The 15,855-nt window shown below is 36.7% G+C and overlaps 1 protein-coding gene across 1 annotated transcript in view; it reads right to left on the reverse strand.

Moving 5' to 3' along the window:
• LOC150080606 (A disintegrin and metalloproteinase with thrombospondin motifs 6-like) overlaps positions 1-15,855 on the reverse strand; it is a 518,673-nt gene that overhangs the window by 225,269 nt on the left and 277,549 nt on the right. The window contains exon 10 of the mRNA XM_090381965.1: positions 6,809-6,901. Within this exon, the coding sequence (XP_090238091.1) occupies positions 6,809-6,901 (93 nt within the window). The remainder of the gene's footprint in view (positions 1-6,808; positions 6,902-15,855) is intronic.

Raw genomic sequence — 15,855 nt, forward strand, 5'->3', positions numbered from 1 at the left:
GATCAATCTGACTGAAACTTACCTACTTACCAGGCTAATGTTGATCAAAATATCGAGAAGCAGATTTTATTAAAGTCTGTATTTTTTTTTTCGTTCTCTATGTTTTTGAACTCATTCCTTTTCGAACCGAGTCAACGTTAGTGACTGAGTTGGCATCATTTAGGAAGTGACATCATTTCCATATCTTAGTATAAACTTATTCTATTGAATCAACTACTTACTCTGCCGAATCAACATTAGTGACTGAGTTAGCATTTAGGAAGTGACGTCATTTGCATCATTTAAAATCTAACAGCCACCTAATAGGAAGTGACGTCAATTGCAGCATTTCCGTAAAAAAATTCGTTAACAATCAATTGTCATTTTTGTAAAAAAATTTCATTACCAACTGGTTTTTACTCCAGTGCCAACCATAGATGTTTCAAATCAAAAAATTAATTACAGTTTTCCTTACTATTACTCTCTTCTTATTGTTCAAAGTATTCAGATGCAAGATTAGGCACTCCATAAAGTTGCTTTAATTAAAACCTCAAGAAATAACCTGAAGCTGGAAATTCTAAGCTTGGCTATACAGGCAAGCTGTGTTTCATTGTCTGCTAATTATGCATAGTACACATGAAAGAAAAATTATGATGTATGACCAATAAGTTTCTGAACTATATGTTATTCTTATATTTTTACATTTCACTGTTGTTCCATGCTGATTAGTTCTGTTCACCCCCCAGAGAAGTTCTGCTGTTACTTGATACAGCAAGTCCAGCAATTTGGCCGTTGTTGAAACAATCTATGGGTTTGCATTCACCAAATGTAGTCTGCAATGGGTCTTGAATCATGATGATGATGATGTTACCAAATCTCCTCCCTACATTTCAGTGTGCAATTTTGGCAAAATAATAGTGACACGATAGAAGATCTGAAAATTACAGAAGATGTGGTTTTTAGACAGGCATTTCTGTATAATAAAAGAAAAATTATCAAGAGAGTTGTTTTATTGAGAAACTAATCTCTAATGTTTCACTTCTTGAAACACTTTGGCACACATACTGTATCTCTACACTGTAGAGATACAGAACATTTTTTTTAAATGTTCTTATAATAACAATAATTATAATAATAATTATTATTAGTAGTAGTAGTGGCAAATAATGTAAGGAAGCAAGCTTATACAGCATCAGCCAAAAAAAAAAAAAAAAAAACTTTACCCATCTCTTCTGTCCATTCCTTCTAATAATATGCCTAATTTTTCCTTAAATTTATTCCAACTACCCACTTCCACAATACCAAATGGTAGTTTGTTCCAACAATCAATTATTCTCTAGCTAAAAGTAAACTTTTACACATCTATCCTGAAGCCATCCTTTTCAGTTTAGTTTCCAAGTGAACCAAAGTCTTTTGTGGTAACAATGTCTCTGTGTTTTTGATTAATCTGATTACTCTTCTCTGCATTCATTGAAAGAGATCCATATTTGTCTTAAAATAAGGCATTCAGACCGGTTTACAGTAACTCAATATGTGGCCGAACCATTGCTTTTACAAAGGAATAATCACTTCCTTGATTCCTAGTTTGTTCCTGTGGAATCAATTTCATGCTTTTCACATTAGAACAAAACTGTACGGCTTTCTTTGGGTGCAGTGACTTTGGATTCTTCCTCTATGACGCCTATTTGCTTTGTTTCAGAGTTATACTCATAACTCACATTTTATCTACTGTAATGGCTTTAGAAAGGAATTATGAGTCTCCCTGAAATATTTCCCAAAGAAAAATAGTATTTGTGTGTATAAGGTTCTTATACACACAAATACTATTTTTGCTTACCATTAGCAAACAAAAAACAAATCTAGTAGCAATCACTGCATGTTCAAAATACTGTTGAGCCTTGTTTGAGGATGCTCATCCTGAACATTCAGTACCCTCAGCAGAAGTCATTCCGCTTCTGAACTTTGAAAAACCACTTGAATGTTTGAGATCTACTCATTCTTTCCTCTCCAAAACAAAGTTTTAATGTACCATAGGTTTCCATATAAATTTTTCTTAGCTCAAAACAGAGCTTCATGCACAGTCTTCAAAGTTACTATATTTCAGCCTTTGCATCTAGCTCTGTTTTAGTAATTAATTGTTCATGAACTTCTGGATTAGAAGAAAATTAAAAGATGGAAGGACTAGTTCTAGGTGAGTGCAAGAGGTACAAATATGGCAAGACTGGTTCAACAGCAGTCATAAGAAAAGCAATGTACCTGGCCCAGTGCTTCAGCAAGCCCTGAGAATTCATGTTTTAAACTCAAGTGTAAAACATAACATGTGTACAACATGAAATCCAGAAAGCATTTTAATAACTAATAACTAGAGGGGGTAATACTCTTGATCTGATTATAAGCAGTGATGACTCATGCATTAGGAATTTGCAGATAAAGGAACCACTAGGCAACAGTGATCACAGTCTACTGATGTGAGATTTACTACAAGATGTAACTATCACCAAGGGTAAAGGGAAGGGTTTTTGTAAAGGTGACTACAGTGGTCTCAAGCAGTTTCTGAATTCTATAGAGTGGAATCACCTAATGATGTTAAAAACAGTGAATTCTAAATAGGATGCCTTCAGGGAATTAATCTTGGAAGCTACTAGGCTTTTCATACTAACTAAGAAATACTGTTCAAGATTTAGGCCTAAATGGATGTCGGATGAACTAATGAGGCTGTGGCAGGGAAGAAAAATGCATGAGATGCATATAAATTAGCAGGTGACACAGAAGCCATTGGCAGATATAAGCTAGTCTCTAATCAAGTCACAAAGGAGGTTAGGCAAGCGAAGGCTGATTATGAGAAATTCTTGGCAAAGGATGCAAAGAAAAACAACAAAGACTTCTTTACTTATGTAAATTCTAGAAGGAAGGGAATGAATCAGATTGGTCCACTTGATGTTGGTGGTTCAACTGCTGATGATCCTGCTCAGAGAGCTGACAAATTGAATGAGTATTTTACATCTAAATTCACATATGAGGAATTCTGTAAGGAAAGGGAGGACAGAAGTTTACTGAGCTCTAACAGGGAGCTAAATGATTTTGTAATAATGGAGAGCAAAGTGGAGGAGAAATTGAAGTTAAACATAACAAAGGCACCTGGGGCAGATGGAATCTATCCTGTTATACCGAAGGAGGCAGCGAGAGAAGTAAGCAAATCCTTAGCCATAATCATGAGAGCATCCTTAGATTCAGGGGAGGTCCCCATGGACTGGAGATATGCAAATGTATCCCCAATTCACAAGGGGGAAATTTCAAATAATTATAGACCTGTTAGTTTAACTTCTATTCTGGAGAAAATAATGGAGTCACTGGTTAAAGAAGTGATGTTGTTGTTGTTGTTATTATTTTTTAGGAGCATTAGCAACTAAGGCCATATTGCTCTGGGGATATACGGTGGTCATTCCCTGACCTTTCCGCATCCTCCGTATTTGGTGGGCATGGGCTCGAACCCCAGTCTAATCAAGAAGCGTGTGCTATGCACTGCTGCTCCTGCCCACCTGGCTACGGAGGGGCCTAAAGAAGTGATGCAGGATCACCTAGACAAGACTGCAGTAATAGTTCAGACACAGCATGGGTTTGTTAAAGGGAAGTCTGACCAGTCTGATCGGATACTACAATGTGGTCACAAAGGAACTGGATGCAAAAAATAATTTTGATATCATATACTCGGATTTCAGGAAAGCTTTTCATACTGTTGCATATGGAAGATTTCTGAACAACTTGGAGCAGTATGGCATTAAGGGCAAGTTGCTGCAATGGATAAAGGGATGGTTGGGTGGGAGATGGCAGAGAGTGGTAATAAATGGACGCTGCTCTATGTGGACTAATGTTACTAGTGGAGTCCCAAAAGGGTTTGGTGCTGGGCCCATTGTTGTTTTGTGTATTTATTAATGATATTGATGTAGGTATATCAAGATTAATGTCAAAGTTCGCAGATGATAAAAAGGTTGGCAATGTTTTTAACGATAGTAGAGACAGTATGTTACTGGAACAGGGTCTATAAAAGTTAGGTAGATGGGCTGAGAAGTGGCAACTGAAGTTTAATATTGACAAATGCAAAGTACTGCATATATTCTTGGGATATACCCAAGCAGTAAACCAAGAAAAACATACCAACTGTGTGGTACTACACTCAGGGAGGTGGAGAATGAAAAAGCCCGGGGGTAATTGTGCAGTCAGATATGAAGTTCTCTGAGCAGTGCAAATGGGCTGCCAGAGTAGGTCATGGAGTCTTATCAATAGTATATAGAAATTTTGCTAGCAGAGACAAGGAAGTGATTATACCTTTGTATAAGGCAATGGTTAGGCCACACCTTGGGTACTGTGTTCAAGTCTGGAGGCCTCATTTTAGAAAGGATGTAGAGTTGCTAGAACGAGTACAGAGAAGGGCAACAAGATTGGCGAGAGGAACAAATGAGTGCACTTACGAAGAAAGGCATAAATTCTGCATGTTGCAGCATCTAGAGACTAGATGCTGCAACATGATGTTCCAAGGTGATCTGATTGAAGTGTACAAGGTCTTGAATGGTTTGAGTAGGCTCAATGCTGATTGGATATTTCCATTTCCTGAGATTAAGAACCTGAGGGGGAATAGATTCAAATTGAGGAAAGACAATTGTAGAATAGATGTGCGGAAGTTTGTCTTTAGCCAGCGGGTAGTTGATTTGCCACCTCTCTTAAATTTAAAGTTGAACTAGACAAACATTTGAAGTGACCAAATGGGAGGTGTGGTTTTTTTTTTTTTTTTGGCTGATGCTTTATAAGCTTGCTTGCTTTCATCATATGCGTCAACTAATGCTAATGCTAAATATCTTCTATTTTATGTTTTGAAAACTAATACTTAAATTTATTTAAGCTATCAATAGAGATTAATACTTAAGAACATTATTTACCTAATGTTCTTGTAGATGAATATTTATTATATTATACTTAAATATTTAATTCATTTCATTTTATTTATTTATAAAAAAGAACCTTCAAATAATTTCTGATTGGCTCAGCTTAGTTACTTCATACCTGGCTTCACACTTACACTTGGGTTTGCAAGCCTTAGATGCAATCCCGAGATAGGTAATTGTGTCAAATGGAATTCTTGACTGGTGATTGAAATGAAGACTAGTATTTTTCTTAGTGTGAAAATATTCATAAAAATCTGCAATGAGCATCAAGTATTTGTAACTCTGATCTGTGGTTAGAAGATTGCTGATCTGGAGTTCCAAATAATGAAACCATCCAAACAAAGAATGAAAGAAACAGAATGCATAGGTATAGTCTCAAAAACACCACCACTACACACACACACAGCACTGCTGCTCTGCTATATTTATATACAGAATTAAACAACATTGTGTTTTTGTCAATCATGGCTATTTAGCCAGGAACGTGCGGTGCTAAACTCTTTATTTTATATATACTCATTAAGATCTAAGATTCAAGAAACAGACTATCACACAGAATAACAAAAAAAAAAAATATATATGAAACACTAATAAATAAAAAAAATTTCTTTTTTTTGTTTGGTCTGTTAATTCTGTTACCTAAAATTCTATGTCATCAGAATAGTACGATACTTTTTCTTGTAAAGGTGACTAGTCAACTGCACACTATAAATAGTTTAACAATTATGTTTATTTACCTCTTGGTTTCTAACTTACTGAGATTCTTGGAACTATATGTGCAAAACAAACAGATTTCTGAGAAGTAAGAAAATATTGTTATTTTAATCATATTTTCACTTCACAACATAAGATCAATTAATTTCATAAATCAGCTTTATCAACCTCAGAAATACTAATAAACATTCGTTAGCTCAAATCTACAACAATTAAAACCAATATCATTGTATATGAATGGTCTTCATCTGTAGTAATAATACTTGATCAGTATTATGAAGGGTCATAATACTGAGCAAATTGAGTGTACTACTTAGTACATTGCTCTCATATTGTGGACACAATCTACCATAGTTGCCTGGTATCAAACTACTCTAAATAAAATGCACTACTCCAGTGGAAAAATGTATTGCTGTTTTATTTTGATCTTGTTGTTGTTGTTGTTATTTGGTTTTTAGGAGCATTAGCAATTAAGGCCATATTGCTCCAGGATATGCGATGGTCATTCCCTGACCTTTCGCATCCTCCGTATTTGGTGGTGAGGGGCTCGAACCCCGATCTAATCAAGAAGCATGTGCTATGCCCCGCTACTCCTTCCCAATTGGCTACGGAGGCGCCTATTTTGATCTTAAATATTCTTTTAGCAACAGGGTACACAGGCATATCACTAACAGGAAATGGATAAAATAATGAGCACTTAAATCTGCATGGAACGTAACCTGCCTTTAATTTCATAAAGAATTACAGATTATTCTCAGATATTTTGTGGGTACTCCATTTCTTCAATGACTATAAAGACATTAACTACAAATTAATTTGATTATAAGTTATTAAAAATTTCTTATTTGTTAAGATTAAAGTTGGTTTAGTCTTGAATTAGCATTAGCAAATTAACATATTCCCCCAGATATTGACTGGAATTTGTGGGTTGATCACCCACTAGAAAGGCTTTTGTGGATTTATTTCAAACTAACACTGAATTAATTAGACTTTTCTGAAAATGGATTAATATAACTAGATACAGATATTTTAAAATATCATAGATTTTATCACTCTGCATTAACATCCACTCTCTCCCTTCTTTTAACTTGATTAGACTATATAAATTTCAATTACAATTAATCTATACATAAAACAAATTGAAAATATATATTAGGAAGAATACTTTCACTTGCCATATTTTTATCACATAAAGTCCCCTCTACTGCAGGTTCCAATCTGGTAACACATTTATTTTCCTGACGACACCATAATGTTTGACAAACATCCTGAAATATATATTTCTCATACATCATAAAAATCTAAATAATTATGTTTGATTTTTTTTCAATAACTTAAACAAAATACAAGTTTTGATATATTCTGCTGTTTATAAATCTTAACCCAATTATCCAATATAATGTAGTAGAGTATCATTAAAATATAACTAGCGTTTTTAAAAAGATTACTGGTAAACTAGTAACAAGGGAACATTTCACTGTGTTGGAGAGAGATTTATTCACAGAAATGATATAAAGGATACTAAAATCTATTATAATTTTTTTTTTTTAAAAAAAAGATAAGGAACCTTATATTGCCACCCCTCTAGGTAAAGGGAGAAATATTTGATTACAGTTTTCTACCTCTATAGCAAAGTTCACTCAGCTTTTGTTCACTATAGCACTCTATAATTTGATACCCTTCTCCAGAGTGCACTCTGTTTCTCTCAGGATAGCAGTATTCACTCCAAATGCCATGGGAGGAGTTATGGGTAGTGTTTGGGTGCCTGAGAGGTCCAACCAGAACAATTTTTTTTTTAATGCTCTTCAGGATCTAGAAAAGTTGAACAGATGGGCTGACAGGTGGCAAATGAAGTTTAACATTGACAAATGTAAAGTACTACATATGGGAAGCAGTAATCCCAGAGTAACTAACAACTCTGTGGTACCACACTGACAGTGGTAGAGAATGAAAAGGACCTGGGGGTAATTGTGCAGGCAAATATGAAGTTTTCTGAACAGTGCAGACGATCTTCAAGGGTTTTGATTTAATTTTTAATGGCGCATTGGCAGCTAAGGCCATAATGCGTCAAGTCAAATCTGCAAGAGTAGCTCGTGGTGTCTTGTCAATGATATACAGGAATTTTTCTAGCAGGGAAGAGCAACAAGATTAGTGAACAGAACAAAGGGTTGTTCTTACAAAGAAAGGCTTAAGTTTTGCAAATTACAGTGTCTGGAGACTAGGCACCTGCGAAGTGATCTGATTGAGGTGTATGATTCACCTGAGAGGACGTAAATTCAAATTCAGGAAAGACAGTTGTAGGATAAATGTGCGGAAGTTTGCCTTTAGCCAGCGGGTGGTTGATTGCTGGAACAAACTTCCATCTGTCATTGTAGAAGTTGATAGCTTAAATAGATTCAAGGCAAAACTTGACAAACATTTGGAGCGAGGGGATGGGTGAAATAAGGTTTTTTTTTTTTTTTTTTTTGGCTGATGCTATATAAGCTTGCTTTCTTGCATCAAGTGCCTTTGCTAATGCTAATTCAATTTTCCAATCAACTGTAATTTGCAGTACTTGCCTTCAAAGAGGTGTCCTGAATTTAAACCGACTCTTAACCAATACTGTAATTAAAGAGAAAATGACTGAATTTAAATTGAATTTCTAGCCAAACTGAAAATGCTGTAAACCATTTCCAATTTATGACAGGAGAAATTTTGAAAGCGGTCTATTTATTGTCTCAAAAGTTGCTTTTTGTGTCTGTGGGTAATTTACATCTCCGTGCTAATTTTCCATAGCTGTTTGTACTGTCACCAATTTCCTGTGTCCACAGCTGTACAATGCTATGGTCAATCAGTGCAAATAAAATGGTGGAAAAAATATCAAAGCAGTCACTGCACCACTTCTTGGGTATTTTGAAAATATACACTTTATATCCCAAAAAGTGGCGTTATAGAAAAGAGTGCCCATTCAGGGGATTTTAATTAGCTTAAGTTTACTGGTGTTATTTATAAAACTTCTCTTTAGGAACTGTTGTTTCCTGACAGGAAGTGCATTTAACTGCACAGTGCTCAGTAGCACTGCTCAGCAATGCTGTTTACAGTTTAGTTTTGGTTTCTGTATTATTTATGTGCATTTTGTGTCCTAGTGATCGATTTTAGTTTACCATGCAGGTAGTTTCAATTTCTCTCTTTTTTTCTGACCACAAAGAGATCAAGTGAGTCAGGTAATGCTAATAATACAAAGAAGGTGAAAAGCTATCAGAAACACTTTGTGCTGGAAACTTAATTGACATTCAAAAAAGACTTGATTTAGGTGAGCAGTAGATTTAAACCACATTACTGCATTTAATGGTTTTGAGAAATTTGACAATAAATAGCATTGTAAGCTGTTAGCTTTTATGCAAATAATGTAAATACAATATATGTATAAGGTGCTGTAATAAGTAAGCTTTCCTGCATATTTAAAGCTTATTTTTATTTAAATTTAATATTTAAGACTTTAAATGTTTCTGCTATACTTAACATTATTATATAGAAAAATGGCCTTAAAATCACCCAGAAACTACCTGTATATATAGATAAGCAAAGTTATAATAATTATGTGAGAGAAAAAGCTGACAGATGGAAATATAAAGGGCACAGGGTGCCAAACTAGTAGAGAAAGGACAGATAAGTATTTAGGGTAGATGAAAGGGAAAGAAAGCAAAAAACCTAAGTGATACTTTGAATTAAAGTAAAGTAAAATGCAGCCATTATCAACCCACTGCAGGATGGAAGCCTCCTCAACAATTCATGCTGAGGGAAATGGACCATAATCTGCCACGCTGGTCTAATGCGCTTTGGCAGATCGACCGTATTTAGCAGTCAGGGGCTTGAACCCCGGTCGACTCAAAGAGCGTGTACTACTACTACACTCCCGCTCCTGATCACTAGGTTACAAGTTGAATTAAAAAGCCGATTAGATGGAATGAAGCTACAAAGGAAAAGTAAAAATAAATGACTAATATTAATGATTATAATAAATTAGCATGCATAAAATATGAGGGTGGAAAATTTTTTTTTTTTTTTTTTGATGTGCAAGAGAAATCTAAAGATGTGAGAAGGAAAACACTAATAAAATAATAAAAAAAATTTTTTTGGTGCATGCTATAAATAATTGATACATAAAGCAGGTAATATATTGGGAGACTGCGCCTGATTATACATCAAGAAATTGCATTTCTTTTATAGTGATTTTGCATCTTCAAAATAGCTATGAAAGAAAAGAATATTAAAAGAGGATACTCTGATAGAACGAAAATATGAAAAAAAAATTATGATAAGGATGTAGTCCCAATGCAATGTGTATGTGAAAAATTAAGGTAAAATTTAAATAAATAGTACAGTCAGTTCTGCTATAATGTTAGCATTAGCATTAGTTGAGGCAAGAAAGCAAGCTTATACAGCATCAGCCCAAAAAAAAAAAAAAAACCTTCCCATTTCACATGTCTGGTCACTCCAAATGTTTCTCTAGTTCAGTCTTAAATTTATTTAAGCTATCAACTTCCACAACAACAAATGAAAGTCTGTTCCATCAATCAACTACCCGTGGGCTAAAGGCAAACTTCCACACATCTATTCTACAACTGTCTTTCCTCAATTTGAATCTATGCCCCCTCAAGTTCTAAATCTGAGCAAGCGGACGTTCCTGTCAGTATTGAGCCTGCTCAAACCATTCAAGGCCTTATACATCTTGTTCAGGTCACCTTGCAGGTGCCTAGTCTCCAGATGTTGCAACTTGCAAAACTTAAAGCGTTTCTTCATTAGTGCACCCCTTTATTGCTCTCACCAATCTTGCCCTTCACTTTACATGTTCTAGCAACTCTACATCCTTCCTAAAGTGAGGCCTCCAAACCTATATACAGTACTCAAGGTATGGTCTGACCACTGCCTTATACAAAGGGATAATCACCACCTTGTCTCTGCTGGCAAAATTCCTATATATCATTGACAAAACTCTATGACCTGCTCAGAGAACTTCCTATCTGACTGCACAATTACCCATAGGTCTTTCTCATTCTCCACCTCCCTGAGTGTAGTACAATACAGTTGGTATGTTTCTCTTGGGTAACTGCTACCCTTTCATTAGCATAGGCACATGATGTAAGAAAGCAAGCTTATATAGCATCAGCCAAAAAAAAAAAAAAAAAAAAAAAAAAACCTTATTTTGCCTATCCACTCACTCCAAATGTTTGTCAAGTTCTGCCTTGAATCTATTTAAGCTATCAACTTCTAAAATGACAGATGGAAGTTTGTTACAGCAATCAACCACTCGCTCACTAAAGGCAAACTTCCACACATCTATCCTACAACCGTCTTTCCTCAATTTGAATTTATGCCCTCTCAGGATTATTCTTAGCAAGAGGAAGAATCCCATCAGCATTGAGCATGCTCAAATCATTCAAGGCTTTATACACCTCAATCAGATTACCTCGCAGGTGCCTAGTCTCCAGACAGTGTAATTTGCAAAACTGAAGCCTTTCTTCATAAGAGCAACCCTTTGTTCCATTCACTAATCTTGGTGCCCTTCTCTGTACTCTTTCCAACAGCTCTACATCCTTCTTAAAATGAGGCCTCCACACCTGTATACAGTACTCAAGATGTGGTCTGACCATTGCCTTAAACAAGAGGATAATCACCTCCATATCCCTGCTAGAAAAATTCCTATATATCATTGACAAAACACCATCAGCTACTCTTGCAGACAAACTTGAACATTAAGCCTGATATACCATCATCAATATCATTTATAAATACAGAAAACAACAATGGACCCAACACTGAACGCTGAGTGACTCCACTAATAACATTAGTCTACGAAGAGCAGTGTCCATTGATTACCACTCGCTGTCTTCTCCCACTCAACCATCCCTTTATCCATAGCAGCAATTTGCCTCCAATGCCACACTGCTCCAATTTGGGCAGCAGTCTTCCATGTGCAACTGTATCAAAGGCTTTTCTAAGATCCAAATATATGATATTAAAGTTATTCTTTGCATCCCGATCCATCCAGATCCTTTGTGACTACATCATAGTATCCAATCAAATTAGTCACACAAAACTTTCCCTTAACAAACCCATGCTGTGTCCAAGCTATAACTGAAGTCTTGTCTAGATGATCCTGCAATGCTTCTTTAACCAGTGCCTCCATTAATTTCCCTGGAACAGAAGTTAAACTAACAGGTCTGTAATTATCTGTCCACGTGTTTAACGTTCGTAAATAGCGGTCATTGTACGCGATACAAAATATCTCGAAATAGATAGCATAAACTTAATATAGTATAGTACATAATATTGTCAATTAATCAGATAATTAATCTTGTTGAACTTCATTGTCAATTAAATTGTAATTTTAACTATACATATAACGACTTGGGTTACGTAACATAAATAATTAGTAAAAAATAAATAATTAATACTTAACTTGATACGGAAGTTATATAAAGGAATTTCGTAGATAACACTCGATACTGAAACATAAATATAGCGTTATAACTGTGTTGAGATATAAGTTTATCTACAGGGATGGGATACATTTAAATAGAAAGGGTGCAAGAATGTTTGCTGATGCTATCGAGGCAGTGTTAGGTGGGTCGGAAAACTGCTAGATTGAGGGGATACAAGGACTAATAGATTAACAGTAGCCACTGGCAGAGGTGAAAGTGATTCTTGCACTGCTTCTATTGGAATGAGCAGCAGCCTGGAAAATAAGATGCAGGATATTTCAGAGACTGCTGGGAATCACTGGAGTACAAATAAACACATAGGTTGTGTTAGGGTAGCTAAGAAAAAGAACAGGTGCATGTAGACTTGCGTGTACACCAATGCTAGGAGTTTAGTAAATAAATTTGATGAGTTTGAGGTATTGCTCAAAACATCAAAGGCAGATATTGTGGGGATTTCAGAGACGTGGTGTCACACAGATATAAGGAATGCAGAACTGGAATTTGGGGAGTACAATATCTACAGAAAGGATAGACAGGGTAGGAAGGGAGGAGGGGTTATGCTATTAGTTAAGAAATACATAAAATCCAAGGAAGTGAAGCCAGTCGACATTGCTGGACAGTGCAGTGTTGAGTCAGTTTGGTGTGACATAAGCATTGGGAGATCAAAATTGAGAGTAGGAGTGTGCTCTAGGCCTAATGATTCTGATGAGTATAATAAGAAACTGTACGGGGAAATAGAGTGGGCCAGCAAATCAGAGAGTCTTATAATGGGGGACTTTAATTTCCCAGATACTGACTGGAATTTGTGGGCTGGTCACTCACACACTAGCAATGCTTTTGTGGATTTATTAGATGATTGTTTTCTACATTCAGCATGTTCGGGAGGCAACTAGAGGGAGTAATACTCTTGATTTGATGATCAGTAGTGATTCTTCATGCATTAACAATCTGCAGGTAAATGAACCACTAGGTGGCAGTGATCACAGTGTGCTGAAGTGGGATTTACTCAAAGAGGTAACTACCATCAGGTGTAAAGGGAAGGGTTTTTGTTTTCATAAAGGCGACTACAATGGACTGAGACAGTATTTAAATTCTATACGGTGGGACCAACTGATGATGTTACCAACAGTAAATTCAAAATGGGAAGCATTCAAAGAACTTATCTTGGAAACTACTAGGCTTTACATACCAACTAAGAAATATTGTTCAAGGTTTAGGCCTAAGTGGATGTCAGATAAACTAATGAGACATATGGCAGAGAAGAAAAATGCATGGGATACATACAAATTAACACGTGACACATAAGCCTGGGATAGATAGAAGTTGATCTGTAACCAAGTTACAAAGGAGGTTAGGCAGGCGAAGGCAGATTACGAGAAATCTTAAGGCAACGGATGCAAAGAAAAACAGCAAAGAGTTCTTTACTTATGTAAACTCTAGCAGGAAGGGGATGAATCAGATTGGTCCACTTGATATCGATGGGTCAACTGTTGATGATCCTGCTCAGGTAGCTGACAAACTGAATGAATATTTTGCATCGACATTCACACATGAGGAGTTATTCAGCGAGGGGAATGCCAGAGGTGTATTCAACTCTGGCAGTAAGCTAGATAATCTTGTAATGACTGAGAGTAAAGTGGAGGAGAAATTGTTGAAGATAAATACAAAAAAAGCACCTGGGGTGGATGGGATCTATCCAGTTATATTAAAGGAGGCAGCAAAGGAAGTAAGCAAACAATTAGCCATAATTATGAGAGCTTCCTTGGACTCAGGGGAAGTACCCATGGACTGGAGATGTGCAAATGTGACCCCAATTCACAAAGGAGGATCAAAGGGTGACAAGTAATTATAGACCTGGTAGTTTAACTTCTGCTCCTGGAAAATTAATGGAGGCACTGGTTAAAGAAGCACTGCAGGATCATCTAGACAAGACTTCAGTTATAGCTCAGACACAGCATGGTTTTGTTAAGGGGAAGTCTTGCCTGACCAATTTGATGGGATACTATGATGCAGTCAAAAAAGAACTGGATGCAGGGAATAACTTTGATATTATATACTTGGATCTTAGAAAGGCTTTTGATACTGTTGCACATGGAAGACTGCTGCACAAATTGGAGCAGTGTGGCATTGGAGGCAAATTGCTGATATAGATAAAGGGGTGGTTGAGGGGGAGAAGACAAAGAGTGGTAATTAATGGACACTGCTCATCGTGGACTAATGTTATTAGTGGAGTTCTTCGGGGTTCAGTGTTGGGTCCATTATTGTTTTCTGTATTTATAAATAATACTGATGAAGGTATATCAAGCTTAATGTCCAAGTTTGCAGACAATACAAAGGTTGGCAGGGTTGTTAAGGACATTACTAACGCTATTCTGCTGCAACAGGATCTGTAAAGGTTGAGCAGATGGGCTGAGAGGTGGCAAATGAGGTTTAACATTCATTGACAAATGTAAAGTACTACATATGGGAAACAGCAACACCAGAGCAATGTCTCAACTATGTGGTACTACACTGACAGTGGTAGAGAATGAAAAGGACCTGGGGGTAATTGTGCAGGCAGATATGAAGTTCCCTGAGCAGTGTAGATGGGATTCAAGAGTAGCTCATGGTGTCTTGTAAATGATATACAGGAATTTTTCTAGCAGGGATAGGGAGGTGATTATTCCCTTGTATAAGGCAATGGTCGGGCCAAAGCTTGAGTACTGTATAAAGGTCTGGAGGCCTCATTTCAAGAAGGATGTAGAGCTGCTGGAACGAGTACAGAGAAGGGCAACAAGATTAGTGAATGGAACAAAGGGTTGCTCTTACGAAGAAAGGCTTAAGTTTTACAAATTACAGTGTGTGGAGACTAGGCACCGGCAAGGTGATCTGATAGAGGTGTATAAAGCCTTGAATTGTTTGAGCATGCTCACTGCTGATGGGATTCTTCCTCTTGCTCAGAATAATAATGACCTGAGAGGGCATAAATTCAAATTGAAGAAAGACAGATGTAGGATAGATGTGCGGAAATTTGCCTTTTGCCAGCGGGTAGTTGGTTGGTGGAACAGACTTCCATCCCTTGTTGTGGAAGTTTATAGCCTAAATAAATTTAAGGCTCAGCTGGACAGGTATTTCGAACGAATGGAGGGGTGAAGTGGAATGTTTTTTTTTTTTTTTTTTTGGCTGATGCTGCATAACTCGCTTTCTTGCAACAAATGCCTCTACTAATGCTAATGCTAATACCTGTGTCTCCCTTTGATCCTCCTTTGTGGATTGGGTCACATTTGCACATCTCCAGTCCATGGGTACCGCCCCTGAGTCCAAGGAAGCTCTCATAATTATGGCTAAGGGTTTGCTTACTTCATTTGCCACCTCCTTTAATATAGCTGGTTAGTTTCCATCCACTCCAGGTGCCTTTCTTGTGTTTATCTTCAACAACTTCTCCTCCACTTTACTCTCAGTTATTACAAGATTATCTAGCCTATTGCCAGAGTTGAATACACCTCTGGCATTCCACTCCCTGAATAACTACTCATGTGTGAATGATGATGCAAAATATTCATTTAGTTTGTTAGCTACCTGAGCAGGATCATCAACAGTTGAACCATCGATATCAAGTGGACCAATCTGATTCCTCGCCTTCCTTCTAGAGTTTACATAAGTAAAGAACTCTTTGCTGTTTTTCTTTGCATCCTTTGCCAAAGATTTCTTGTAATCTGCCTTCGCCTGCCTAACCTCCTTTGTAACTTGGTTACAGACCTGCTTATATCTATCATAGG

This window comes from Mastigoproctus giganteus, chromosome 9 (genome assembly GCF_048544385.1).
Source record: "Mastigoproctus giganteus isolate SK-2022 chromosome 9, ASM4854438v1, whole genome shotgun sequence".
Taxonomy (NCBI): domain Eukaryota; kingdom Metazoa; phylum Arthropoda; class Arachnida; order Uropygi; family Thelyphonidae; genus Mastigoproctus; species Mastigoproctus giganteus.